This window comes from Martes martes (assembly GCF_963455335.1).
Source record: "Martes martes genome assembly, chromosome: 6".
Lineage (NCBI taxonomy): Eukaryota > Metazoa > Chordata > Mammalia > Carnivora > Mustelidae > Martes > Martes martes.
The window spans coordinates 78,724,198-78,751,743 of record NC_137893.1 but is presented as its reverse complement, the minus strand read 5'-3'; the positions used below and the strand labels follow the sequence as shown (position 1 = coordinate 78,751,743).

The 27,546-nt window shown below is 33.8% G+C and overlaps 2 protein-coding genes across 2 annotated transcripts in view; both read right to left on the bottom strand.

The window, feature by feature from the left end:
• Window positions 1–27,546, bottom strand: part of TBC1D32 (TBC1 domain family member 32) — a 219,780-nt gene that overhangs the window by 34,251 nt on the left and 157,983 nt on the right. Inside the window, exons 27-29 of the mRNA XM_080805345.1 lie at window positions 22,189–22,314; window positions 15,817–15,900; window positions 1,643–1,712 (exon numbers count right to left, since the gene is read on the bottom strand). Coding sequence (XP_080661471.1) covers window positions 1,643–1,712; window positions 15,817–15,900; window positions 22,189–22,314 — 280 coding nt within the window. The remainder of the gene's footprint in view (window positions 1–1,642; window positions 1,713–15,816; window positions 15,901–22,188; window positions 22,315–27,546) is intronic.
• On the bottom strand, window positions 17,737–18,178 carry LOC308344028 (small ribosomal subunit protein eS24-like; the record flags this gene model as incomplete). Its single annotated transcript, XM_080805344.1, has 2 exons — window positions 17,737–18,033; window positions 18,101–18,178. The coding sequence occupies 2 exons, from the start codon at window positions 18,176–18,178 to the stop codon at window positions 17,737–17,739; spliced, it is 375 nt and encodes a 124-aa protein (XP_080661470.1).

Sequence of the window (27,546 nt, the reverse complement as noted above, 5' to 3'; positions counted from 1 at the left end):
ACTTCAGGCCCTGCATTACAAATTCACTTTTTAAAATCCATCAAGTGTAGTCCTCTTGAGATCTCAAGGTTTTAAGTTTTCTCCTACTTCTACCATAACTATGCTATACAGAACACTCAGTAGGGAGAGCTTTACATTAAGTGTATGTTCCTGATAATCATATTTGGATTAGCAGTAATTATCTGGTAAATACTCACAACTTTAAAGGAAAATAAAACAATAATAGAGAACAAAATGCAGATACCGTAGATGAGAAGAATACAAGCATTTTTTCCTGAACTTAACCTAAAACATGTAATGTTGACAGGGTAGACTGACTAAATGTTAAGTCTAGAAGCAATTTTAGATTTCATCTTATCCAAAGGTTCTGAGAGGGAGTATTTCCCCTCCTGCAGCCGCCTGGGAAATTCATGGGGGCATTTCTGATTGCATAGTGACTGCGGACACAAATAGTAGTTGGTGAGTAATGGAGGTTAGATGTGGGGCAGTCCTGAACAACCACTTACAAATGGCCTGCCTATTATTTGCATGGATGAAGAAGCTATTTATAATTATCTGAAACCAATTCTGCTTTATATAATATCATAAAATATTTTTTTCTATATTTTTTATTATACACTGAATGCAACTAAATGTGTAAATCAGGAAAATATAGTACTTTTGTTGTTTGAAGCCTAAGACTTGTTTCCATTTTGGAAAGTCACTTTGCCAGTGGCAAAACTTGAGCCGTATTTGAAGCACCAAAACATCAGCAATCTATTTGCAGCTGCGAAAGTCACAGTGATTCTATATGGCTGACAGCTCAGTCATATACTGTAGCTGGGTATAAACATTTCATTACAAATCACTTTCCATTCACATCTTACCAATAAGACATTATACTGAATTTAAAAAATATGTGACTAGCCTGCTCATGTTATCTATGGATTCCATTTCAGAATAGAAATTGGACATTATAAAATAAAAAGCAGATATAGGGTCACAAAACAATGAGTTACATGCTTTATGTGATACAGACGGATTAGCCAGAATTACTATCACACTTTTCATTATAATGCTATGAATTTACTAAAAATAGTCATTTTAAAAACTTCCATAGATTCTAAAGATTACCCACTGAAGTAGGATGGAACTGTGAAATCCCCATTTAGTAAGCAAGAGAGGAGACTCACTCCTTAATTCACAGTCTGCTGTTTGGCTTCTTTTGAAAATTACTATTTGGGTACTAAAAATTCAAACTACTATAATTAGTTTATTCATTTTTAACTTCGGCATCTATCCTTAAGGTACTTTTGTACTCATTACCATAGCTTGACAATTAAAATCTATATTTTTAAAAATGGCATGATTGTGCTACCAATGTGCTGATTTTTACAATTCATTTTTCTAAAAAACCTGCAGTCATAGAGGCTTAAATATACTGTAATTAGCCTCTGAAATGATAATGAACCATAACTGATTTACCAGCAGAGGTAATTTAATCATGTGCCAATATCTCCAAAACAAAGTTATTATTTTCTGAATGATAAACTCTGCATCTAAAGTACACAAAATAGTTGGTTGTTAAATACTATTAAACACATATCAGGTAGATAAAACAAATTCTAGAAATGCACAAGGGAGATATTTCCCTATAATATACCTGACAGTCATTTTAATGCCAAGCTGCTGCACAGATGAAAGACTTTCGTTCTTCACATTTGCATCAGTAGCTAAAAACAATAGCAAACTGGGTTATAAAAATGTATAAAAGTCTGCATAATAATCACATTTTAATTGAAAATTGATTAAAGTAATATTTTTACATATTTTAATGTGAATTTTGAAAACATTGATGAATTCGTTCTTTTAAGAGCTGTCAGTTACATTTTCAAAGAAATTAATAGGAAACTTTTTACAAATAACTTTTCTCCTATAAGAGCCATTTAAAAGCATATTAAGTACAAAATAACTAATTGTAGTTTTAAAGCAACCTATTTTTACTCAGCTCTCAGAACACAAAAGCTCTTAACCCCAAAATGATGTAGAACATTGTACGTTCATTAACCAGTGCATTTATAAGATTTTGATTTACAAATATGTATAAGTATGGCTGTTCACTTAAAGATTTAAACATGAGTGTCAAGAAGGAATAATCAGTATACTGCTTATAATGTATAACAATATATGAGGTTGGGGTGAACAAAGTTCTTCCAGCAGGTGCATCTTCTTTGAGGAGTAGGAGTTTGTGATCTATGAAAAGTGAAGGGGCTATATGGGATATATAGGAGAGGTTGAAAATTTAGATTGGTTCTGGAGAACATGGATGACGAAGCTAACAGTGAATGCTCAGTAGCATCATTAGAAGCACTGAGGGTTCTAGTTGTAACTTTCAATTTTTGGCTAAAGAAACTGTAGCGTGCATGTGCAAACACACACATACACATGTAAAATATTAAGGAACTTGTCCATATAGTTATCTAGTGGTAAAGAGGACTAAAGGCTGGGTTTCTCATACTCATGTCAGTAGGGTTTTTTTTGTTTTGTTTTGTTTTTGTTTTTTTTGTTGTTTTTTAACAAAGCTAATATTAAACTACGGCTTATTTTTTTAAAGATTTTTTTATTATTTATTCATTTTTTTATTTAATTGACAGAGATCACGAGTAGTAAAAGAGGCAGTCAGAGAGAGAGAGGAGGAAGCAGACTCCCTGCTGAGCAGAGAGCCCGATGCAGGGCTTGATCCCAGGACCCCGAGATCATGACCTGAGCCAAAGGCAGAGGCTTTAACCCACTGAGCCACCCAAGTGTCCCCCAGCCACCCACCATTTTTTTTCCTCCTATTAAACACTGGTGCATCTCATCCTATTAGCATAATCTACTTAACTTGTGGATTCATTCATTCCTTTTAATACACCCTTTCTGATAAAGTAAGTGTGAAGCACGATGCTAGAAGCTATGGGGGATAAAAAAGAAATCATACATCATGCCCTAAAAGAACTTTCCATGTAGTGCCAGAGATAAAATTCGTATATAGATAACTCTGATAAAGATGTTTTAAAGGACTAAGTGGAACAAGAATGGTACAGATAGAGTGTTCTGTGAATTCAGAAAGAGAGAGAGATTACATAGAAGTGGCACTTAAACTGAACGGTAAAATATGGCTAGACTTGAGATCTACAGAGATAAGGAAGAACAACAAATTAAACATCACTGTTATCAAACATCTACTCATTGGACCAGCAATAATTCATCTTTTAGCACTCTTAGAGGTAAGGTACCCTGTTTCTCCTAGTTTGCCTAGGTCCTGCATGGTTTTAGCTCTGAAAGTCTCATGCCCCAGGAAGTCCTCATAAGCCCAGCCAAACCAGGCTAGTCTTTTACCTACCTACAGTGGTCATTTTCTTTAAAAATAAATAAATTAATTAAAATAAAATAAAATTGGGGCGCCTGGGTGGCTCAGTGGGTTTAAAGCCTCTGCCTTCAGCTCAGGTCATGATCTCAGGGTCCTGGGATCAAGCTCTGCATCAGGCTCTTTGCTCAGCAGGGAGCCCTCTCTCTGCCTGCCTCTCTACTTACTCTCTCTCTCTGTCAAATAAAAAAATAAAATCTTAAAAAATAAATAAATAAAATAAAATAAACTTAAGAGCTCAGTTAATTTCCTGACAAGCTACATCTGAGTTTTACTTATTCGGTTCAGAACACAAACTTAGCAGTATTTTACATTTGGCCTATAAAGAGCAGTTAAGCTATTTTTTATAAACTTAGAATTCCTCCCTATTTAGAACTCTAACTATACTAATAGATGTAAATTCTAGATGTACAGATTGCTAAGGACAGTTTTGCCCCATTTATAAGAGCCAGTATCTTTCTCCTACACACACACAAAAAAAATTGAGTTTCTATTACTTTATACCAAAAACATACATGTCACATGTCACATATTATTCTCACTCTCATAAAATGGCCAATTTTTAAACTATTAATCATTCATATGTTCCCTATAATTTCAAGTTCTTAGTCTTATCAAGAGCATTTTTTTAATTTTTTTATTTTTTTAAGATTTTATTTATTTACCTGACAGACAGAGATCACAAGTAGGCAGAGAGGCAGGCAGAGAGAGAGAGAAGAGGAAGCAGGATCCCTGCAGAGCAGACAGCCCAATGCGGGGCTTGATCCCAGGACCCTGGATCATGACCTGAGCCGAAGGCAGAGGCTTTAACCCACTGAGCCACCCAGGCGCCCCTCAAGAGCATTTTTAAAAAGTCAGCCATAATTTAAATAGCTGTACCAATGCCCATTACAACACAATCAGATAAAATTCATTTGGGTAGTGACCAGGAAGTTCCTTCTATGTCAGTACCTGAATACACTCCTGGTGATCCTCTATTTTATTATTAATTATATTTTAGTTTCCCAAGTTTAAATAACATTAAGACTTTGGTGCTGCAGTGTTGGTGACACTGGCTGACTTTGCAAAATTTAAGTAGTTTCAATAAAATATGTTGCCTTTATATATGTTCATAGATGTGAAATAGACCTACCTCCTATCAACTATCATAATAGGGTATTATAAGATTGCTTTTTAATTAGGAAGATATATTTTATTGAGGTATACCTTATGTTCAAAGAAATATAAAGATTTTAAATGTACAGTTTAATTAATTTTGACAAATGCATACAAGCTGTATAACCCACACGCTTCTAAGATATGGAATATTTCCCTCATGTAGATGTCCCCTTATGCTCTCTTCTAGCCAATTCTTGCACATCCTTCTTCGCTAAACCAGACAGTGTTCTGATCTCTTTCACTGTTGGTTTAGCTTTACCTAGAACATCATATAAATGGAATCACATAATATGTACCCTTTTGTGTTTTTTATTTCTCTTAACACAATGTTTTGTGATGCATTCCATATTGTAACATGTATCAATAGTATTTTTTTATTGCAAGTAGTATCCCATTATGTAGATATGTTGAAATTTGTTTATTCAATGTATATCCTGAAGTTTATTTTTTTGTGACATTTGTGTTTCTTTTCTCAGATTTTGACTTTCGTGAATAAAGAAGTCTGAACATTCTTGGGCAAATATCAAAGGTGAGCCATCACCTCACACCTGTCAGAATGGCTAAAATATAAAAAATAAGAGATAAAGTGTTAGCAAAAATATGGAGAAAAAAGGACACTTGTAAACTGTTGGTGGGAATATAAACTGGTACATCTACTATGGAAAACAGTATGGAGGTTCCTAAAAAAAAAAAAAAAAACAGAAATAGAAATACCATATGACCCACTAATCCCACTATGGGGTATTACCCAAAGAAAATGAAAACATTCAAAAAGATACATGCACCCCTATGTTTACTGCAGCATTATTTACAGTAGCCAACATATGAAAGCAACCTAAGTGTCCATCGACAGATGAATGGATAAAGAAGATATGGTATGCATATGTGCATACATATATGCGCACACACAGACACACACACAGAGTATTACACAGCTAAAAAAGGATAGGATCATGCTATTTGTAATAACATGAATGGACATAGAGAGTATAAGTCAGACTGAAAAAGACAAATAACACATCATTCCACTCATATGTGGAAAAAAAAGAATAAATAGCAGAATCAGACCTACAAATACAGAGAACAAACTGATGGTTGCCAAAGGAGAGTGGGGTGGAAGGTTAGGCAAAATGGGTGAAGGGGTTTCAGTTATGGAATGCATAAATCCTGGGGATAAAAGCCACAGTATAAAGGAATACAGTCACTTGATACTGTAATAGCAACACATGGACACAGAGGGCAGCTACGCTTGTAGTGAACACAGAATAATGTATAAACTTAATGAATCACTATGTTGTACACCTGAAATTAGTGTAACTATATGTGTGTCAACTACACTCAAAAACAAAACAAAACAAAAACCACCACAGTTCTTCACGCTGAAGAGAAATGGTACCAGATGAATACACGGATACATACACATACAACACACATTAACACACATACAATGGTGTAAGAAATTGTAAATGTATGTGCAAATATAAATAACTTTGTTCTTGTTTCTTAATTTACTTAAAAATAATTGATTCAAAGGAATAATAACATGTAAAAGTAAAATGCATAGAAAAAATAGTAAACAGGAAGGACAAATGAAAATAAACTTTTGTAAGGTTCTTATGTGAAATACATGGTATTAATTCATAGTAGACAAAAATATCAAAATCATAGATAAAATTTTAAAATATCAGTAATCATGTAAATGGGCTAAAAACACAAAAAAAAATGGCAGAAATTCTGAGACTGAATTAAAAGCAGGAAGCAAGATGCAACCACACGCTATATATCTTTAGATGCCTTTTAAACTAAAAGACATGATATTAAAGATGGGAAGACATATTATACTGACACCAGTTATAAGAAAGCTGAACGTCTGTATTATTATCAGACAAAATACATTCCAGGGCAAGGAGTATTACAGATAAAAAAGACTTTTTAAAAATAACAGCATGGTCAATTCATCAAGAAGAAAAAGCAATACTAAATATTTATTTACCAAATTGGAAAACCTTACAATACATGAAGCAAAAACTAAAGAATTAAAGGGACAAGTAGGTAAGCATAAAATAATAAAGGGAGAGCTCAACACTACTGTATCTGTGTTTGTACCAAAAGCAAGACAAAAATTCAGAAACTATTTAGAAAATCTGAATAGCATGAGCAACTAAATTGCCCTTCTTGGTTATTTACAGAACACTACAACTATCAATTCTAAAATATATATCCTTTCACTTGTCAATGGAACATTTACTGAGACAGAATATTTACTCACCATAAAAAGTTTTAAAAATTTTGAAAGAAATTAAATTATACAGAGTATAATCTATAAACACAAATAGAATTAAAATAGAAATCGGTAACAAAAAGATATCTGGAAAATCTCCAAATTCTTGAAAGTTAAGCAACACACTGCAAATTAATCAAGGTCAAAGCAATCTAGCAAGCTAAATTAGAAAATATTTTTAATGAAATGGTAATTAAGACATTTCTAAACATGCGTTGGGAGGCAACTAAAGCATTGCTTAGGGGAAACTTTATAGCTCTATATACTTATATTAGAAAAGAATAAAGGTTTAAAGTCAATGATCTAAGCTTCCATCACAGAGGCTAGAAAAAGAAGAGGAAATTAAACCTAAAGTCGGCAGAAAAAAGAAATAAAACACAATAGAAACCAATAAAATAGAAAAAAAAGTAGTACAGAGGATATCAATAAAACAGAAAAAAAAGAAGTACAGAGGATATCAATAAAACCAAACGCTGATTCTTTGAACAGATCAATAATATTGACAAATCTCTACCTGGCTATAAAGAAAAAAGAGAAAGAGAAAACACAAATTATCAGTATCAAGAATAAAAGAGGAAATATCACCATACATCCTACAGGCCCAAGAAGAAATAGAAAATCTGAAGTCTTACATTTATTAATGAAACTGAATTAATATTTAAAAAGCAGACCATGAAGAAAACTCAGACCCAAATGGTGTCACAAGTGAATTCTATCAAATAAGTAAAATAACAATCTTGCACACTTGTAAGCACAACATAACCATGATCCCCAAATAATTCAAAGACATTAAAAGAAAACTAATGACCAATATTGCACATGAATATAAATAGAAGAATATTTTTAAAATATTAGCCTTTCAAATTCAGTAATATATTAAAAGGATGAAGTATCATGATCAAGAGGAATTCATCTGTGAAATTCAAAGTTGGTTTGACATTCAAAAATCAATGTAGAACTTTTCTCCTAAGAATAAGAACAAGTTGTATATTCTTACTTATATACTCAATTAAGTTTTGACAAAATATAAAAGCAATACAATGAGGTAAGAAAGATTTTCAAACAAGTGTTCTGGAACAAGTAGATATCTGGGAAAAAAGATGTAAACCCTTACCTCACACATACACAAAAAAATATTCAATATCGATTATAGACCTGCAGGTAAAAGGCAAAGTATTAAGTATAGAAAACTATCTTTACGGTCCTCATGTAGGCAAAGATTTTTCTGAACAAAACCCTGAAAGTACAGACCATAGAAGAAAAAAAGAAAAGTTGACAAACTGGATTTCATCAAAATTTCATCATGAGACATTAAGAAAATAACTAGACAAGCCACATAATGGAAGAAAATATATGCAGTATAAATTGGACAAGAGATTGAATCCATAATCATTATATAACTACCACCCATAATTCAAACATAAAAAGTCATGAAACCCATATAGAAATAATGGGGGTGAGTGAGAAGCAAAACACTTGCACAGACATCTCAAAAGAAGTGTTCAACATCATTTGTCATCAGGAAAAAGCAAATTAAAACAACATGGAGATATTACTGCACACCCATCGAAATGGCTAAAATTTAAGATGGAAAATACTGAGTGTCAGTAAGAATAAGGAGGAACTGGAACTGTCATATGATGCTGGCAAGAGTGTAAAATGGTACAACTATTTTGGAAAATGGTTTGGCAATTTTTCGTAAAATTAAACATACTTCCATTCTCTGATCCACGAATTCCACTTCTCCGTACTTTATAAAAGATTGATTTTTATAAACTATTACCAGAACAGTTTTAACTTCGATTAGATGAGAACACTTTGAATTCTAGTACATATAAAACTGGATTATTAAACATGAGAAATATTTATCTTCATTAATACATTGATCTGGCACTTGTAATACTAATGTTCCTCTTCTGCAAAAGTATGACACAGCTAAGTATCTTTACAGTAAGAGGAGTGTGAAGTTGGCTAATGGTGCTAATAATGAGTGTCCCTGATGCCATTGTATCCTATACATCATGGTGGCTTCTAGGAGAAGATGCTGACCTCTCTGTCAATGAAGAATGGAATAGTTAAGGATCAAGGTGAAAGTAGTTACCCAAAAGGATTATGACACTTAAATGTTGTATGATTCAGGTTCTTACTTCTTTCCTATGGAAGGAAAGAGTCATTCCAGAGTGGTCTAACTGTCGTCTGAGGAGTCCTTTGAACTTTTCTAGGATTGTGTAAATAATTTCCCAGATCTATTCTCTCTCTAAAAGTTTATGTTTCTGGGCGCCTGGGTGGCTCAGTGGGTTAAAGCCTCTGCTTTCAGCTCAGGTCATGATCCCAGGGTCCTGGGATCGAGCCCCGCATCGGGCTCTCTGCTCAGCGGGGAGCCTGCTTCCTCCTCTCTCTCTGCCTGCCTCTCTGCCTACTTGTGATCTCTGTCTGTCAAATAAATAAATAAAATCTTTAAAAAAAAAATAAAAAAAAAAATAAAAGTTTATGTTTCTGTATATTCAGAGTAGAAACTTAAATCTGCACATTTCAACAGATAATGGTTCCCAATTACAGCTGTACATCAAAATTCTGAGTTTTTTTAAAAGTAAAGACAAATACACTTCACTCCATACTGCTGATGAGATTGCTGAGCGTGAATATCCAGTCATTTGTATTTTTAAAGACCTCTACAGCTTATTTCCTCTGCACTGAACTTGAGATCCACATTTAAAGGAATAAAAGTTTAGATATAGTTAAAATCAGACAGTAATACTCCATTTCACAAATTTCACTTTAAATAATGTAGTGGTTAAATCTTCAAAAAGTGGTTAAATCACTTTTTAGTGAGAATATACGGGGGTATTAAGCATACCAGAATAAACATCAAATACCCACTCAAAAAAACCCCTAATATTCGATAGATACAGGGACGGTAGTTGAATAAAACCCATTTGAAAAAAATAAAGTTTCCAAGCAGGAATGAAGAAATCAGAAAGTAGTTTTCTATTTACTATATATTTTACTAAAAGAGACACTTCAATTTTAAATTTGTGTTTGATATATGACAACTTGACAAACGGAAACAGATATTTGACTACAAAAGTTCAGTGAAATAATCTTTTGTTATATACAATCTGGACTAAATACAACTTGTGAAGCAGTAATTAAAATCTTCAGAAATAAAACTGATGGGATAAAATTAGTAAAATTATTAAAATTAATTTTTTTAAATTAAAATTATTATTTAATATTAAAATTATTAAAATAAATAAAATTCAGTGATAAAAATGGATGTCTTCACTGGTAACCAGTGACTCACTGAAATGTGCACATCTATGTGTAAGATACATAATAGGTGCTTAACAAACACTGAATGAATGAATACATAAATGCAAAAATGAATGAATAAGAAGTTGCACTGCATATCAAATGGAGCAAGTTGGAGAAGGAAATAGATAGGGACTTAAAAATATATTCTGTACATTGAAATTAAGTAATAAATGGATGATATAACTCCTACTCCCTGGAGTCACTATGAAAAGTATAACAAGTTACTGATAAAAAGTCAAACAAACAATGACACCTGTACCATCATACTTACCCTACTTAATGTCTAATTTAATCAAAGCATTAACTATTTGAAATAACCAATCCATGTAATTGTAAATATAATGGTCTCAGAAGAAAATGAGTTGGAAAAATTGACTTAATATTGACTGAAATTGCTCACTCTCGTAATGCATTCTGTTCTATTTTTGGTTCACAAAGCTAGCACATAGAGCAGTAGAAGAAATGAAATCTATTCTGCCTGGCACTTGGCTAATGGTGTGGAAAAAAATTAATTTTCAGAAGAGCAAAGAATTTCTCCACTGGAATACATTTCCATGGTTAGAAAAGCAGTTACTGCTTGGCTGTTTACTGATTCTTCTGAAGTCCTGCTGTAACTATCTAAAGTCAAAGAACTCTCACCACCCAAAGAAGTCAACCAGTCAGTACACTCTCTCCTACTTCCTTCCTTTCCCAGAGTTGGTGGGCAGATTCTGTTGCTTCTCTTTAAACACAGGGTTATAAATATCCATTTTATTGAACTCATATGGACATAAAATTCAATTTCTTGTGGCCAAGTTACTGTAAGAGTGTCAGCCCCTAATTGGTATAGTCAGCATTATTTAGAAAAAAGGATTTCTTTCCATGTCTTTATGCTACTACCCTTTCCCGCAAGACTCCTTCTCTCCTACTTTTTGTTTTAGCCATACTAGCACCACTCCTCTTGCTCCAGTATTGCTTCTTCCTCTTGTCTTTCACAATGGCACTAGTCAACACTGATCACTCTTTCCACTAAACACCTATCACACTTAAAACAAAACCCTCATTTGACAATAACCCAGTACAAATACTATACTTAAAGGCACACTGCCTGAAAATAAAGTAGCCAGCTGAAAAATGTCAGTTTTCTTTATTTTATTTTACTAGTTGTTGCAATTTATTTAATTCATCATTTTAGGTGGATACACTATTTCCCCCACTTGAGGATATCATAATTAATTCATATTATATACTTCCTTGCAATTATTAAGCATACTCACAAACATGCTCCATAAATGGAAGGTGGCAAAGAGCATATTTGCTGAATATCCAAAAACTGTATAAAAGATTTTTGACAATATATATTAAGTTTAAAAAGTATTTTAATAATCAAAAGGTAAAACAATACAAAATTTTCTGATTTCTTTCCAACTGTTTGATAAGCAACATAAAGATAAAACATTAAAAATATTTCCCACCTTTAAAGGAGTACTTAGTTTATCATTTAAAGAAGCAATTACATTAGGAAAAAAATAATCCCCAACTCATTCCAGGGAACTGAACCAACAAAAAATTAACATCAGTTAAGACTTGGAAAAATACTTATATAGACTTATAAACTGCAAATGTGCAGAACTTTGTTCATTCCTCTTTCTTTAAGGGGATAAACAGCTAAACTAATTTGATTTTTCCAGATCTGCAAATTTTATAATAGATTGGAATCCTGAGGGAACTAACAACAGATGGATGATTGTGTTATTCTAATTTCAGCTACCTTAGGGTTTAAGCAAGCTGTCATTTTTAAAAAGATAATCAATTTCTCATTTCAAGAAACATGAAAAAATACTGAATATATCCATCTAGGATTTTCTTTTTTATATCGAAACATGGTTTTTATTTATTTAAAGTAAATACAGTGAAATTTTATAATAGGAAATCATTGTTCCACCAGCACCCCCCCAAAAAAGAGGTGAAGGGTGAGGATATCATGGGAAGAAAATGATATTAACAAGCTTACCGTATCATAATAACATATATTATACAATCAAACAGGAAGTGACTTTATTTTTGGCTGTACTCTAAAATTCCAGTGGAGAGCTGTTCAGTTAGAGCCTTTAAAGAATTTAAATTCACATTTGGGGTTTATCTGCCTAGAAAATACATTCAAAAGAGTCAACATCTGACATCTTCCACATCATAATTTAGAAATTCTACAAAGGGCACTGAATATATACACACTGAGCAATTAGTCTTGTTGAGTATTTAGATTATGTATACAACATAATGTTAATTTTAGATTATCACAGAAAATATGATACAACATAACAATGTGCCAAGGAGAGCTATAGAAATTGGAGATTATAGTGAAGACTAGGGAGATACCCCCCTCTGGCCATGCAAATCTCCATAATTATCACTTCTTATTTCCTTTCATACTCATAGACTTGACCAATAATTAATCTCTGTATCTCTCCATATACATTTTCAGGTTTATTCATAAAGTTATAATTTTCTTCACAAATATTTTTCTTCGAAACTCTCCTCACAATCTCTGTTTTCCTTCCTCTGTACCTCAGTCTCCTGATTTTAAAAGTGATGATTATGCCTACTGCAAAGAGCAGTTATAGAGTTGAATAATATAATACACATTATGTACTTCAGCACACTATTTAACTCACAAGAGGTACTCAATAGGTATCAAATGCTTTCACCTACTTTAATCTCTATTTAATGCTACCTTACATTTTCTTCTCATTTCTTTGTTCTCATTTTCTTAAGTTCTCTTTTATTCCTTTGTCAAATTTGCATTAAAGGGGCTGTGTAAATAATTAGGTATATGTTCATATGTGTATTTGTAAATATCAATATATTTAGAATTACTACACAAATGTATTGGTGTGAATACAGATGCTGATGTTACAGTTTATATATTTAATTCAATAAAGATATATCAAATACTATACCAAAGGTACAAAGGAGTTTGAAACCTAATGGAATAATCTGAACTAGCCACATACAATATAATAAATATCAAAACGGTAGTTTAAAATGAATATAATGAGCAGAGAAGAGGAACATCTACTTCAGAGTAAGAGGGAAGTGAACATTTTAGCTGCAACTTTACCGTTAAGTTTTACATTATCATATGGGGGAAGAAAAGCTCATCTAGAAGGAACAGTAGGAGCAAAGTTTCAGTGGCATGAATGCACAGGGGGCCTTTGATCAGTGGTGAGTAATAGGGCCAGAAGTATAGGCTGGGCCAGACTGGAAGCATATATTTTTCTTTTTAAGGAAATAAGATGTATAGTGTCTAACTTGAATAAATATTTAAATGAGGATTTCTTCAGCAAACAGAGAAGTCATGTTACCCTTATAAGGAAGAGGAACACTATCCCTTGATTATTTTCATAAGTCTCTGCTACTCCTCTACTTTACTGACCCTCATGCCTGGAGATTCATCTCTGGCAGATTTCAGTTCTGCACTCTAGTTCATCCTTTATATAGTCACTAAAATAATCTTCCTAAAGTACAGATGAGTCAGGTAAAGCTTCTGCTCGGAAATCTTAGAGGTTTAATCTATTGCCTGTTAAAATTAAGACAAACTGATTGGCACTGTTTATAAAGCCCTCCCTCCTTCATTCTTTTAGCTATTCGTTCTTTTATTTGTCAAATATTTCTTAACACTGTCATTCTAGTTGCAGAGGATATGACAGATAAGACATAAAAACTATGCTACAAGAGTTTACTGTCACATGAAGAATTAGACATTAAGTCAGAATATGAGAAAGACATGACAGAGATGCATACTGGCTTTATATACTAAGCTGATGATTTAGCAATATGTATTTCCAGCCCACACCTTTCCCCTAAATTCCAGATTCAAATATCCAATGTATAAAAAATACGTTCATTTAAATATATAACAAGTATCCAAAACATAACATAAAAGCAAGCTCTTCACCTCCTCTCTCCAACTTATTTTTTCCCCCATTCTTCTTCATCTCAGTGTATGATAATTTAATCCTTCCAGTGACTTGGATCAATAACTTGGGAGTCTTCTTTGATTCCTTCCTTCTCTCACATGCCATTGTCAATCTGCTACTCAATTCTGTTGGCTCGATCATCAAAATATACCCAGAATCCAAATACTATCTCCCACTGACATCCTCATCCAAACCATTACCACTTTTCATGTGGATCTTCTTAATAGCTTCCTACTTCATCTCCCTGCCTTAGCCATCTTCCTCCCTTCAATCTTTGCTCAACTTACCTGCCACAGCGATCTTTTTTGTAAAAATGTAAATCAGAGCCTGTGTGGCTATGCTCAAGACCCTGCAGTGACTTTCAAAAACCCTCTATCATCCTTCCCTCTCTGACTTCAATACCGACAATGCTTCTCGCATACCATGTTCAGCCATACTTGTCTCTTTCCTGGTCAATAGCTGGAATTTCATCTCCTGAAAACATCTACATATCTTGCTCCCAACTCTGCTAGTCTGAACACGATTTAATAATGTAACCCCCATCCCAAGCTAGCACTCCCTAGCCTTCTTTCCTGCTTGGCATTTCTCATTTGCCACCATACTATTTGATCTACTAAAGATTGTCTGTCTTCCCACAAGAAGGCAAGATCTTTTCCCTCTTTTGTTTATTGCTGTGTCTAAATGCTTATAAAAATTCTATATGCATTTCATAAATGAATGTGTCTTTGGGTGGGGGAAGGGAGAAGCTGGCAGTCCTGCTAATAGTTTAGTGTTCCTGAAAAATAAACAGAAGGCAGGGAGAAAAAGACAAGATGCCAGAGAGAATGAAAATGTAAAAAAAAAAAAAAAATGTAAGGCTTTGGGTATCATGGAAAGAAGTTTAGATTTTATGCAGTGGTCAATGGGTATCTTCCAAGGGGCAGAGGAATGAGTAGGTCACATTTGTACTTCAAAGGTCACTTTGAGAGCAGCATAAAGAATACCTTTGAAAAGAAATCAGATTCTAATCAGCGACACCAGGAAAAGAGGCTGTTGTAATACCCTAGGCAAGAAGTAATAGCGGTCTGAACAAAGAAGAGATCAATCAAGTAGATAAATTTGTGATCTATTAAGAACATAGGATTAACATAGTTTGGTAATTGAGAAGAAAATATGGACTTAGATCATTTTCCAGTTTCCAGTTTAGACGGACAGTAGATGACTGTTTTGCCCACCAAAACAGATAATGTAGAAAAAAGATACACATTAATAAGGTATGATGAGGTGAGGGCCCTGCTGGACATTTCCAGTTTGAGGGTTTCTGTAGCACATCCAGGTGATGTTTACCCATTAAGCAGTGAAGCTTATAGTAGATCTCTGAATAGAAGATGTGAATTTTGAAGTTATCAATATATGAGGTTGGTAAAATAGTACAAACAAATGAGATCCTAGAGGATAGTGGATAGAATCAAAAGAGAGGAAGACACTGCCTTAATGAAAAACAACTTTTGATGGGTAGACAGGAAAAAAAGAGGTCAAAAAGGAGTTAGTAAGTTACAAGAAAACCCAAATATTTGCAAAAAAGATATAGAAAGATATTCACACTGTACAAAGCACAAAATGAGAAATTTTTAAGATGAGAAACCTTGTGCATATTTTTAACCTAATTAGACAGCTCTATGAAATACTATTTTTTAGATAATTGTTTTTTAAAATTCAAGATGCTCAAAACATACCTATATATTCCACTGAGGGGAAATAGCATTCAGAGAGGTTTTCAGAGATATGAAGCACAAATTTTTCAAGCAATTCCAGTAAATCTGTAATAAACAAGAGAATAATTAGGATATTAAAGGTCAAGAATAATACATGATAATGTATCTCTAAAGTCACAGACTAGTAGATAAAAGTCATCTGAACTTCTTCACAGTTATACTCTTAAGGGGGTCCAATTCAAAACACATACCACTTTAATATTCATAACAATGTTTCTCATGTAAATTAAATTTTAATTGCTTCACTGCGAACCTATTCAATGTAAAACTGGAAAAGAATCATCTGTTATCTTTAGATTCTCTAAGTATTACTTCAGAATTTGCTAAATGATTTTGATACAGAAAGAAAATCATCACTAATTAGGCTATAATATCTTACCATCATTATTCACACATACAGGAAAAATTTTCTGAACTCCAAGACCACAATCAAGGCATAACAACTCCCTTCCCTTTCAAGACCAGGACATATGATATGTTTTATACACTTTGCAACTTTGTATCTGTTCGAGGCAACTGGATCATAAGTAAACTTGCCAGTAGTTGGGTGGAGGGAAAGATGCAAAGGCAGAACACAGGATTTTTAGGGCAGTGACACTCTTTTCTATGACACAACAATGGTGGATAAACTTCTCCATTATACTTTTGTCAAAACTGATAGAATGTGCAAACACCAAGAGTGAACCCTAATGTAAACTATGGACTTTGGATGATAATGATGTGTCAATGTAGGTTCATTGATTGTAACAAGTGTATCACTCTGATGTGAGATGTTTATAGTGGGGGAGATTGTGCATGTGCAAGGCATAGAACATATATGGGAACTCTGTGTACCTGCTGCTCAATTTTGCAGTAAATCTGAAATTGCTCTAAAATATAGAGTTCATTAATTTTAAAAAAAGTTGGAAAAGATGCCTATCTCTCAGTGAAACAATAAAGAACTGTGTCCAAAAAAAAAAGAAAAAGTAAGCTTTTCTCTATCTGGTTTAGAAGGGACAAATGATTCTTTCCTGGACTGGACTGATAATGCCATATAGATGATGCCACTATGATTGCATATATTATTCTCAAAATGTACATAATCAGTTGTATATATCTGCATATATTACTCTCAAATGTGTGTGTATATATACATATCAAATATATAAAAATATATTTGCATATATTACTCTCAAAATGTATATAATCAGTTGTATTACTCTCAAAATGTATATAATCAGTTGAATTATACTTAATATAGTATCCAGAATTGTTTTTTTGGAAAGAAATGTATGAAGTAAATGATATGCATATACAGAATATATATATTTTATATATTTTATTGACTGATCTATATTAACTAAATATAATATATGATATATATTATGCATAACATGTGTTATATGTAATATTACATATAATATATAATAATCTATAATAACTATGTTAATTAAGTGGACCCTTTTTTCATATCCAAGTACATTTTAAGCACATAAGTCATAAAGAAAATAAGCGTTGAACATGTGAAAAATGTAAAATCAAACAGGAATAACATGTGCTTTCCAACAATTGTGGCTCTAACAAGCTGCATACCACAGTATTTTAATGGCTTAAGATAAAAAAAAAATTTTAATCACTGAACTCTATTCATATTCTGACTTCAAATTAAAATAAGTATTAAAAGGAATAATTAAAGTATTAAAAAAGTATTAAAAAGAATATAGTAGTTGAGGGTCAGAAAAGGCACCAGTATTGTCAATTATTTAAACTTACAGTTGTTGTTGTGGGTTTTTTTTCACATTAACATTCTTAGTTTATTAATCCTCTCATGAAAAATCTGCACAATCACCACAAATAAAACCACTGCAGCATCTTTACTCCTTCTGTTGTCCAACCTCCAGCTCACTTTTTGCCAGCACCAACACTGGCTTTCACAGTCCCCCTGACTTTCTTCATTCTGTTCTTGCGTTCTTTTCGCTGTTTTCTTGAGGTCTTTTTCTTCTCATACAGACCATGTCTTGCAAGTCTATGTTTGGGTTCATTTCTCTTTGCATAATCCAAGGAATCATAAATCATGCCAAAGCCAGTTGTCTTGCCACCACCAAAATGGGTTCTGAATCCAAATACAAATATGACATCTGGTGTGGTCTTGTACATTTTGGCTAGTTTTTCCCGAATTTCTGTCTTAGGTACTGTTGCCTATGACATCATGCCTATGACTGTTGCCTATGACTGTTTCTGTCTTAGGTAGTGTTGCCTAATGGACATCAATAACCATTTGTTTGCGCTGAAGTAGTCGGTTGGTCATGAACTTCCTGGTCCGGATAGTTACTGTGTCGTTCATGATGGCGGCCAAGCTTCAAGCAGCCGGAGAGGAAAAGAGTAAACTTAGAGTTGTTTAACTCTTCTATCTTCACATGCATAGGGATAAATTCTCTCACTCACAGAAAAATCTTTCAAAGTTTTTAATCCACGAATCTATACATAAATAGCCCTTAGGTGAGAGCTGTCAACCTCCATGTGTTTGTTTATAAGTCATTTAATATAGAGAGAAAGAAATGAAACAAGAAGAAACCGGAGAGGGAGACAGAACATAAGAGACTTAATCTTAGGAAACAAACTTGAGGGTTGCTGGCAGGGGGGCAAGAATGAGGGGATAGAATAATGGGATGATGGACATTGGGGAGTGTCGATGTTACGATGAGCACTGGGTATTATATAAGACTCGTGAATTACAGACCTGTACCCTTGAAATAATACAGTATATGTTAATTAAGTGAATTTAAATAAAAAATGCATAGTCTCTTGAGATCACAATTTAAGAACATCTCAATGATTTTTAGAAAATCATTCTGAATTAAATGACTAAAATGTGAGATACACATTAGTAACAAAGGTTATATAAAAAGTTTACTTTAAATGGAAATATCCATTTAACATTATAATTATTCTCATTTTAGCACAACCATATGGTTGCTACACGCTATGCACTGAAATAAAGTACCTAAGTTAATGGGAAAGGTCACAGCATACCGCTAAGCAATTCTTTGAATCCTATGCCCAGAATCGGGTTTAGCCATCAGACAGATACCTAAACACACTTCAGTGAATTGGGAAAATTATCACATCTGTGGCGCTAAACACAATATGATTTGAAACTTAAGAGTTACCAGACTAATCACAGACTTTGCAAAGCACACTATTTTCTGGCAAGTACTGATCTTGAAATGCAAAATTATGCTATTAGGTACATACACTGGAGGCTTTTAGACAAACTACTCCACACTGTCATAGACAAAAATTTTATCACCGAACTATCCAGAGAAGGTTTTGGATTTCTACTGATTCTAATAGATTCATTTTGCCCAGGAAGCCTATGAACAACACTATGCACTTCCAAATATTTTGAGGGATAGGCTATAATCATGGAATGATAATAAAAACTGATCTATATATGGTAGTTGAACCTGTGGCTAAAATCTCATTGGCACATCTAACTTATCACACATAAGTGTAGCTGAACTTACATAATTCCTAGAGTGGCTATTTATCTCAGTATGACTAACCACTCGTCAATTCACTGAAAATTTCATCATCTATAATTCAAGGAAATTAGTTCATATCATGAAACACTTAACTTTAAACACAAATTATTTCTTAATATTATTGTCCAGAAAGTAAACTATAAAATATTTTTTCTTAAAAAATTTTTAAAAATATTTTTTTGTTAAAATCTTAAGTGGATCTTTTTATTTCAAATGATAGACCTGGAATTTCTAGAAAGGATTTTAGATCATAAGCCACCCTCTTTTAAACATACTTATTCCATGGGGCTATGACACAGATTATAAAAACAAAATGCATAAGATATGTGTGTGTGTGTGTGTGTGTGTGTGTATACACATATACACTACAAAGGGACATGGGTTTATCTAATGAGGAAAAACTGAGGGCAGATTGTTCAGGGATACTTGGATATAACTGCTTTCTCCCTTGGCACTGCTATCACAACAAAGCTGGTTCCAAAACTAAGGCAGCACAGTGTTTGTAAACATGCAAAATTTCTCCTGGATTCATCCCTTTTTAATTCTTTATCTTTGATCATTGTTAGCGTTGTCTTCAGATCGTAAGATAATTACACTAGAGACCCAATTTTTTCCCAATCAACCCATGTTGCATGTAACCACCAGAGGTTGTTCCTTGAATACTTGCTTATTCAAGAAGTAAATCATGGCCGTCATCTCCCTACCCCATGAAGTTAACACTATGCTCATAGGCTTCAGGCAGTTTACAATCTTACTGCACCCAACCATATCCACTTTTTATACAAATTATTATGAGCATATTCAGATTATTTTTCTCAATGTTCTCAAGTAGTTTACATTCATTTTCCTCTATATTTTTTAAGAAAACTTCTTTCGTATAATTACAGAATCTCATGAAGTTGTGAGGATAGTACAGAGATACAGAACCTCCTTTATCCCTTCATTTAGGATAGGTCTGCAGTTGACAAATTATTCATCTGAGAATATCTTAACTTTCTGTTCCTGAAGACTATTTTCAATGCATAGTGAATTCAGGTTAACAGTTCTTTCTTTGAGCATATGAATGTCATGCCACTTCCTCTGTCCTCCGTCTTTTCTGGTGAGAAGTCCATGGCCAATGATACTGATTTTCCCCTGTAGGTATGTTGTTTCTCCTCTGCTTTCAATATTTTTTTGTCTTTAGTTTTTAGAAGTTTGACTATATTGCATCTTGGTGTGGATTTCTTTGGGTTTACCCTGTTTCTGGTTCTTGAATCCATAGATTTAGATTTAGGTTTCTTGATAAATTTGGAAAATTTTAAGTTTATGTTTCTTCAAAGACATTTATAGTCCTAACCTCTTCCCAGGTCTCCAACGACACAAATGTTAGACCTTTTGTTATGGCTCCACAGGTCTCTGCAGCTCTATTAATTTTTTTGTTTTGTTTTGTTTTTCAGTCTATTCCCTCTCTGCTGATACCTTCAAGTCACCAATTCTTCCCTCTATCCATTTTATTGTTGGACCAATCCATTTAGCTTTTTATTTTGGTGATAGTATTTTCACTTCTAAAATTTCCTTTTGGATTTTATTTCTTTGCTGATTACTTTCTAATTTTAAATTTGTTGCAGGTATGAGACAAATACATGTGTGGAGGGAAAGGTGGAAGTTTGGGCCTGTTAACACTGAATGATAATGAAACTCCTCAACTTTCTAAGTGTCCTCTGCTATAATTCTAGCAAGGAGCAGCAAGGGTGTCCCATTACTGACAGGTAAGGAGGGAAGTCCAGGCTGTGCCCAAGTCTTGTCAGCAGGATTTTCTGTGGTGTCTGGCTGGATTAAAGTGGTCACTTCCTATAAAAATGTGTCTTGATAGCTACCCCTTTCCTGGTCCTTTTGCTAGAGAGAGTAGGCATTTGACCTATTGACCCCCACCTTTTTATATATCCTGCATCTGATGGCATTCTTAATCACTCATTCTAGGATATAGGAGGCAAAAAGAAAATCTGGGGAATTCATCTCTGAGCTGCCCATAGATTATATCACTATTCTCAGAAAATATAATTTCTCCAACAACAAAATATAAACATTTTTATTTCCAACTTTTAATTTTATAACAAATGATATAAATATGAAAACTATAAAGCATGGCTAATGAAGTTGACAATTTTAGTTTTCAAAAAAATCTACCTTATATTTCCATTAGAACCTTTTTCTTAGATCTTTATTCAAAATAATGCTAATTTATAAATGATAATTTTTAGAAAACAAATGCACATGTAAATACTTGAATATAAAATAATTTATTTGCTAGTTTAGGAAACATAGCTATTCCCCCAAAATAAAATTTCAGTTTCCTTAAGAGTGACTAAATTTACTTGGCTAGATGTGGCAGAGTTTCAAAATATGTGTCAATTAAAAAGTCTATAAAGTTTCCAAAAATATAGCGATATGGTATATTCAAGTGAAAGTTGGTGAAACTGAGCAAATACCTAGTTGAGACAGATCAGTCTTCCAATTGATTTAAAAAAAAGTTTAGTAGTTTCTCAGATTTCAGTTTTTTTTGGCAGTTTTTATGCTGCCTAAAATTTTATTGTCATTAAGGGGTGAAAGTCAGTGGGCCTCTTCTTTGCCTTCTCTCTGGTCCCCCGCTTCCCTGCATCTTAGATTATAATTTTTGTTTTCTAGGATCTTAAGTTTCTCAGAAGTCAATAGACTTCTGGGATCCGTATTATGTACTCCAGAAATGTCAACGCTGATCTTTAGGAAATACAGCTTTCATTAATACAATTTTCATAACAAAAACACCCCAAAAATTAAACAACATACTTACTACTTCCACTGATTATATCAGGTTTGGCCTTCATCATTTTGCAAAATTGTCTTCGGCAGTTCTCTATCCACTCAGTTTGTTTATCAGACATTTTGAAGCATAACAGAAGTTTTCCAAAATCATTGTCTAATAAGAAACATGGCATGCTATATTATGAGATGCTAGAAACACTGAAAAGTAAGAATTAATGTTAAATATGTAAACAGTTACAAATTCTAGAAATAGTATTTGGCTTTCAAAAGAAAACACATTTTTCTATAATTACATCTTATGCCATCAATTATACTTATTAAAAGCCTATAAAATGAATTCATTAAAAGCTCATAAAATGGATTGACTTATAACTCTAATTCTTGAATGTTCTTCTTCTTATATGAACATGATTCATTACTGATATCTGAAGTAACAGACATCAAATAACAGATGTGATAGTGTAAGATTTCACTATATAGACTGACATGAACATTATACTCTTACGCACATTCAGACACAATTTTATTCACTTCTTTAAAACCAAAAAGAAAACATAAGCACAGAAAATTTCTAGTCAATTATTAATTTCCACTTCTTACAAAGAATTATACCAAAAATGAGTGGTGCTGAAAGAGTTTCTATGGCTAAAATATAACTTCTTGGGGCGCCTGGGTGGCTCAATGGGTTAAGCCTCTGCCTTCGGCTCGGGTCATGATCCCGGGGTCCTGGGATCGAGCCCCACGTCGGGTTCTCTGCTCAGCAGGGAGCCTGCTTCCTCATCCCTCTCTCTCTGCCTGTCTCTCAGCCTACTTGTGATCTCTATCTGTCAAATAAATAAATAAAATCTTTAAAAAAATAAAAAATAACAAAAAAATAAAATAAAATATAACATCTTTCTAAGCAATTTCACGAATACATGGCAACTTCCATATAATTTTATTTTTTCATTTTTTTTTAAAGATTTTTATTTATTTATTTGACAGACAGAGATCACAAGTAGGCAGAGAGGAAGGCAGAGAGAGAGGAAGGGAAGCAGGCTCCCCGCTGAGCAGAGAGCCCGATGTGGGACTCAACCCCAGGACCCTGGGATCATGACCTGAGCCGAAGGCAGAGGCTTTAACCCACTGAGCCATCCAGGCGCCCCTATTTTTCCATTTTAACTTTAATTTTATTCCCATGAGATTTTTCCATCTTCCATTTTAATATCATTCCCATGAAATTTTGTATAGAAAATATCTATAAATAATATATTAAAAAGGATGCAGGTGTCCTTAAAAAAAGGGATATAGAAGCATACAGGTATAGGTAATCACACAAACTCATACCGTTTAATACTTTCCTTGAAAGAGATTTTAGAATCAAAAAGGATAAAGAGCCTTTTTAAAATAAAGGGTCGGGGACATCTGGGTGGCTTAGTTGGTTAAGCGGCTGCCTTCGGCTCAGGTCATGATCCCAGCGTCTTAGGATCGAGTCCCACATCGGGCTCCTTGCTCAGAGGGGAGCCTGCTTCTCCCTCTGCCTCTGCCTGCCACTCTGTCTGCCTGTGCTCACTCTCTCTGACAAATAAATAAATAAATAATCTTTTAAAAAATAAATTAATTAAAATAAAATAAAGGTTCAAAGTCCTGATGCCCCTGCCCAATGATGTGTCTGGGAAAACTAACACTACAGAATATATCTGCCAAAGCTCTCTTTCAGCTGATAAATTATAAGAGTGGTCAATGTAATACTAGGAGAGAGTTTCAATCACACAGTCCTCATGGTTATGATATCTAAAATAATATGTTTAAGTATATAAATAATAATTTATTTAAATATGTCCCTATTGGACATGTAGGTCACCAAAAAAAAAAAAGCCACCTCTCATCAAAGCTACATAGTCTTTTATACAAACACAAGTATACAAATAAATATATCAAACATATACATACTCACACAAGTATACATATGACCCAGAACGAATTGTGTTATTGAAAGAATGTGTAATTCAGATATTCAGTTCTAATCTATTCTCTTTGAAAATATTAAGACCAAATGATCCTGTAACATTTCATAAATCGCTTCAATCAGAAGCAATAACTAGAGAAAAATTAACGTTATTAAGTCAAAGGAGAAAATTATTCTTTTTAATAAAAACTCTCAAACCTTTAACCTAAACCCAAGAAATATCAAAGCTGATAATTTTGCTGAAAATTATGTTATTAATAACAAAGTTATAATGTTAAATGCACCTTAATATGAATTAGGTAAAAGACTTAATTCAACAGCATTAAAGTAATTTTTTATAGTTTCTATTTAGAATATCTACATTACTTATTTTCTAAGAACAAACTACCTAAAGCCTAATAAGAATCACTAGTGGCATAAGATTGCAAAGACAAATGTGTTTTTCATCTGCTTCCTCCTCTATATCATCTTTTCTATCCATGTGTAACCTTTTATAACTACTACTTACCTCCTTCAAGTAGAAGATGCCCATGTAGTTCTTTTGTAAATTACCTGCTATTGAAGAAATCCTGTATTATCCATTCCCTCTTCCCTCCTGCCCTACACGCTCCTCTTGCCCTCCTATTCCTTCTACATTTGCTATTCTGTTTTGCTTTTTCATCATCTCATTCTAAGAAAAAGAGCACAAGGCTCCACAATTGTAAATAGTACTAAAGCAGCAGATGTGGTATGCATGTGAATCTACCAGCTGGTGGAGGGGCTCAAGGGTCCAATTCACCTCAAAATTAGAATTTAGGCTGAGCCAGAGACAGAGTGACTACAAAGACTCCTAGAGACAACTTGGTAGCCTTTATGTATGTATGTATGTGTATGTGTATGTGTATGTGTGTGTGTGTATATATATATATATAGATAGATAGATAGATAGATAGTTACATTTCCCCAGTCAGTGAGAGTGTGAACTTTTCAATTTGCATTCCTCACATTTAAAAATATTTAGTGATCTGATATAATACTAATTTAAAAATATATATACCTGAGATATTTAGGTTTGAGGGGAACAATGATTCCTTTATTCCCCCCTCCAAATCTGGGACCAAGTAGTAGACAGGAGAAGATGAATGGAGTCCAAGAAATCTGTTAGTACTGAAACAGCTAAAGTAGACACCATTACTTGGATCCGCTGCCACATAGACTTCCAAATGTCTCCCCTAAACTGAATTAACCTATTTAATCACAGACAATGATAGACAACCAAAGGTCTCTGCTAAATAAAAGGCACCAGCATAACCTAAAGATAGGCTAACTTGGGGGCGCCTGGGTGGCTCAGTGGGTTAAAGCCTCTGCCTTCGGCTCAGGTTGTGATCCAAGGGTCCTGGGATAGAGCCCCACATCAGGCTCTCTTCTCAGCGGGGAGCCTGCTTCCCCCCTCTCTCTGCCTGCCTCTCTGCCTATTTGTGATCTCTGTCTGTCAAATAAATAAATAAAATCTTTAAAAAAAAAAAAAAAGATAGGCTAACTTGAAAGTACAGCCTATACAAGTAGGTTAATCCAAGATTTTCCAACCTTCTCCCAATTACCCCACCAAACATTCTTCCTACCTTTGTACAGAATAAGTGGGCAAGTTCAGAGAGAGGCCAATGATATTGGACCAGCAAAGGCCCTTGGACATAGAGAATGAGGCAAGAGGAAATGGAATCACAGGAATGGTACTATAGGAATACAATAAAGTAGTAACTGTGTGAGTAAAGCAAATATGAATCTGATGTTTTCCCAAAATTTCTATGTTTATAATAACACAAAAGAATTAAAACCCAGAGTTTTGCTTCTGGCCACAGTGGAGGTACTAGGAAGTCTTGCTGTCCTGCTGTAAACAACCTGAAAACTGAGTAAAATATAACAAACAACTGTTTCCAAACATTAGGCATCAGGCAGTACACAGGACTATTTTTCCTGAGAAAAGGAAAACTAATGTGGTGAACTTCACAACTGGCCTTTTTCTTGAAGGCAATTTCAAGATCACTATGCAGGAAGGAGGATGATGCTATGGAGGTCTTGCAGAGTTGAAGAGACAGAAGTCAAATTTCAGAGATGGAGGAGGCTAAAATTTGGGGATCATAATACTGAAAAGGAAGAGCAGAGCAAAGAACTACAGAAATCTATGTAAGTCCTTGTCAAGCTGATTGCAAAATAATCAGCTAAGCAAATAAAGAATGAAAATCCACAAAGTTGGGCAAAAAACAGTTCGGAGCTTGTAAAATGAACAATTCCCAGAATACACTTAGTGCTAGCTGATGCCCAAGTTCCAGAGTGAAGAGTCCTTTAACTACCAGGTAGTCCATAAAGGTACCAGAAAAGTAACACCTTAGTAATAGAGTTAAATGAACAATAGAGGCAACTCTACACCACCATAACCAAAAAATGAAAGCCCTGAAGGATCAAACTGATCCATGAATAACTTGACAGCACTCCAAAAACATGTCCATTACTAAAGAAAAACAAAATCTCCCACTCAACAATGTAAAATGAATGACAGCTGATATTCAATAAAGAAATCACTAACATGAGAAAGGGGAAAAATGTGGCTCATAACCAATAGATAAATCAGCTAAGAGATCCAGAAAGGACTAGAGTGATATGATTAGCAAATATGTTAAAGCAGCTTTTTTTAAGTCTTTAAATATTTAAAAAAAATATGAACAGAACCAAATGTTTTGGTACAATTTAACCAAATTGCACTTTATTGATACTGGAACCCCATTTGGTAAAGAGATAACAAATGGTACATGTGCCAACTTGGATGCATCTCAAAACCATTATGCTGAGAGAAAGAAATCAGGCACAAAGTTTCCTATATGATTCTATTTGTATGAACTGCAAGTATAGGAAAAACTAATCTTTGGTAGCTGTTCTCAAGGGGACTATGTTTTGCTCTCCAGGATTAGTTCAGCAGTCTTTACAGACATTTCTGATTGTCGTACCTTGGAGTGGGGAGTACAGAGAGAGTTCTACTAGCATCTAGTGGGTAGAGACTAAAAAATGCTACTAAAAATCCTACAAGGCACAGAACAACACCCTCTGGCAACAAGCAATTACCTAGCCCAAAATATTAATAGTGCTGAAGTTGAGAAATCCTAATCTATAGCAGTGGGGGAAAAAAATCAGTAATCACCTGAGGCTGGGAATAGAGAACAGATGACTGCAAGGGAAAAAGGGAACTTTTGTGGAATCATGAATGTGTTATATACTTGATTATGGTGGTGCTGATGTGTGCACAGACATGTCAACATTCAAACTATTCTTAAAATAAATGTATTCTGTTGTTATAAAAATTGATTATATATACCTATGTGTATGTAAATGTAGGGTATAATTGAAAGTGACAGTGACTAAAAGCCTCTAAGCATATTACTGTCACTAAAATATGAACAATTATAG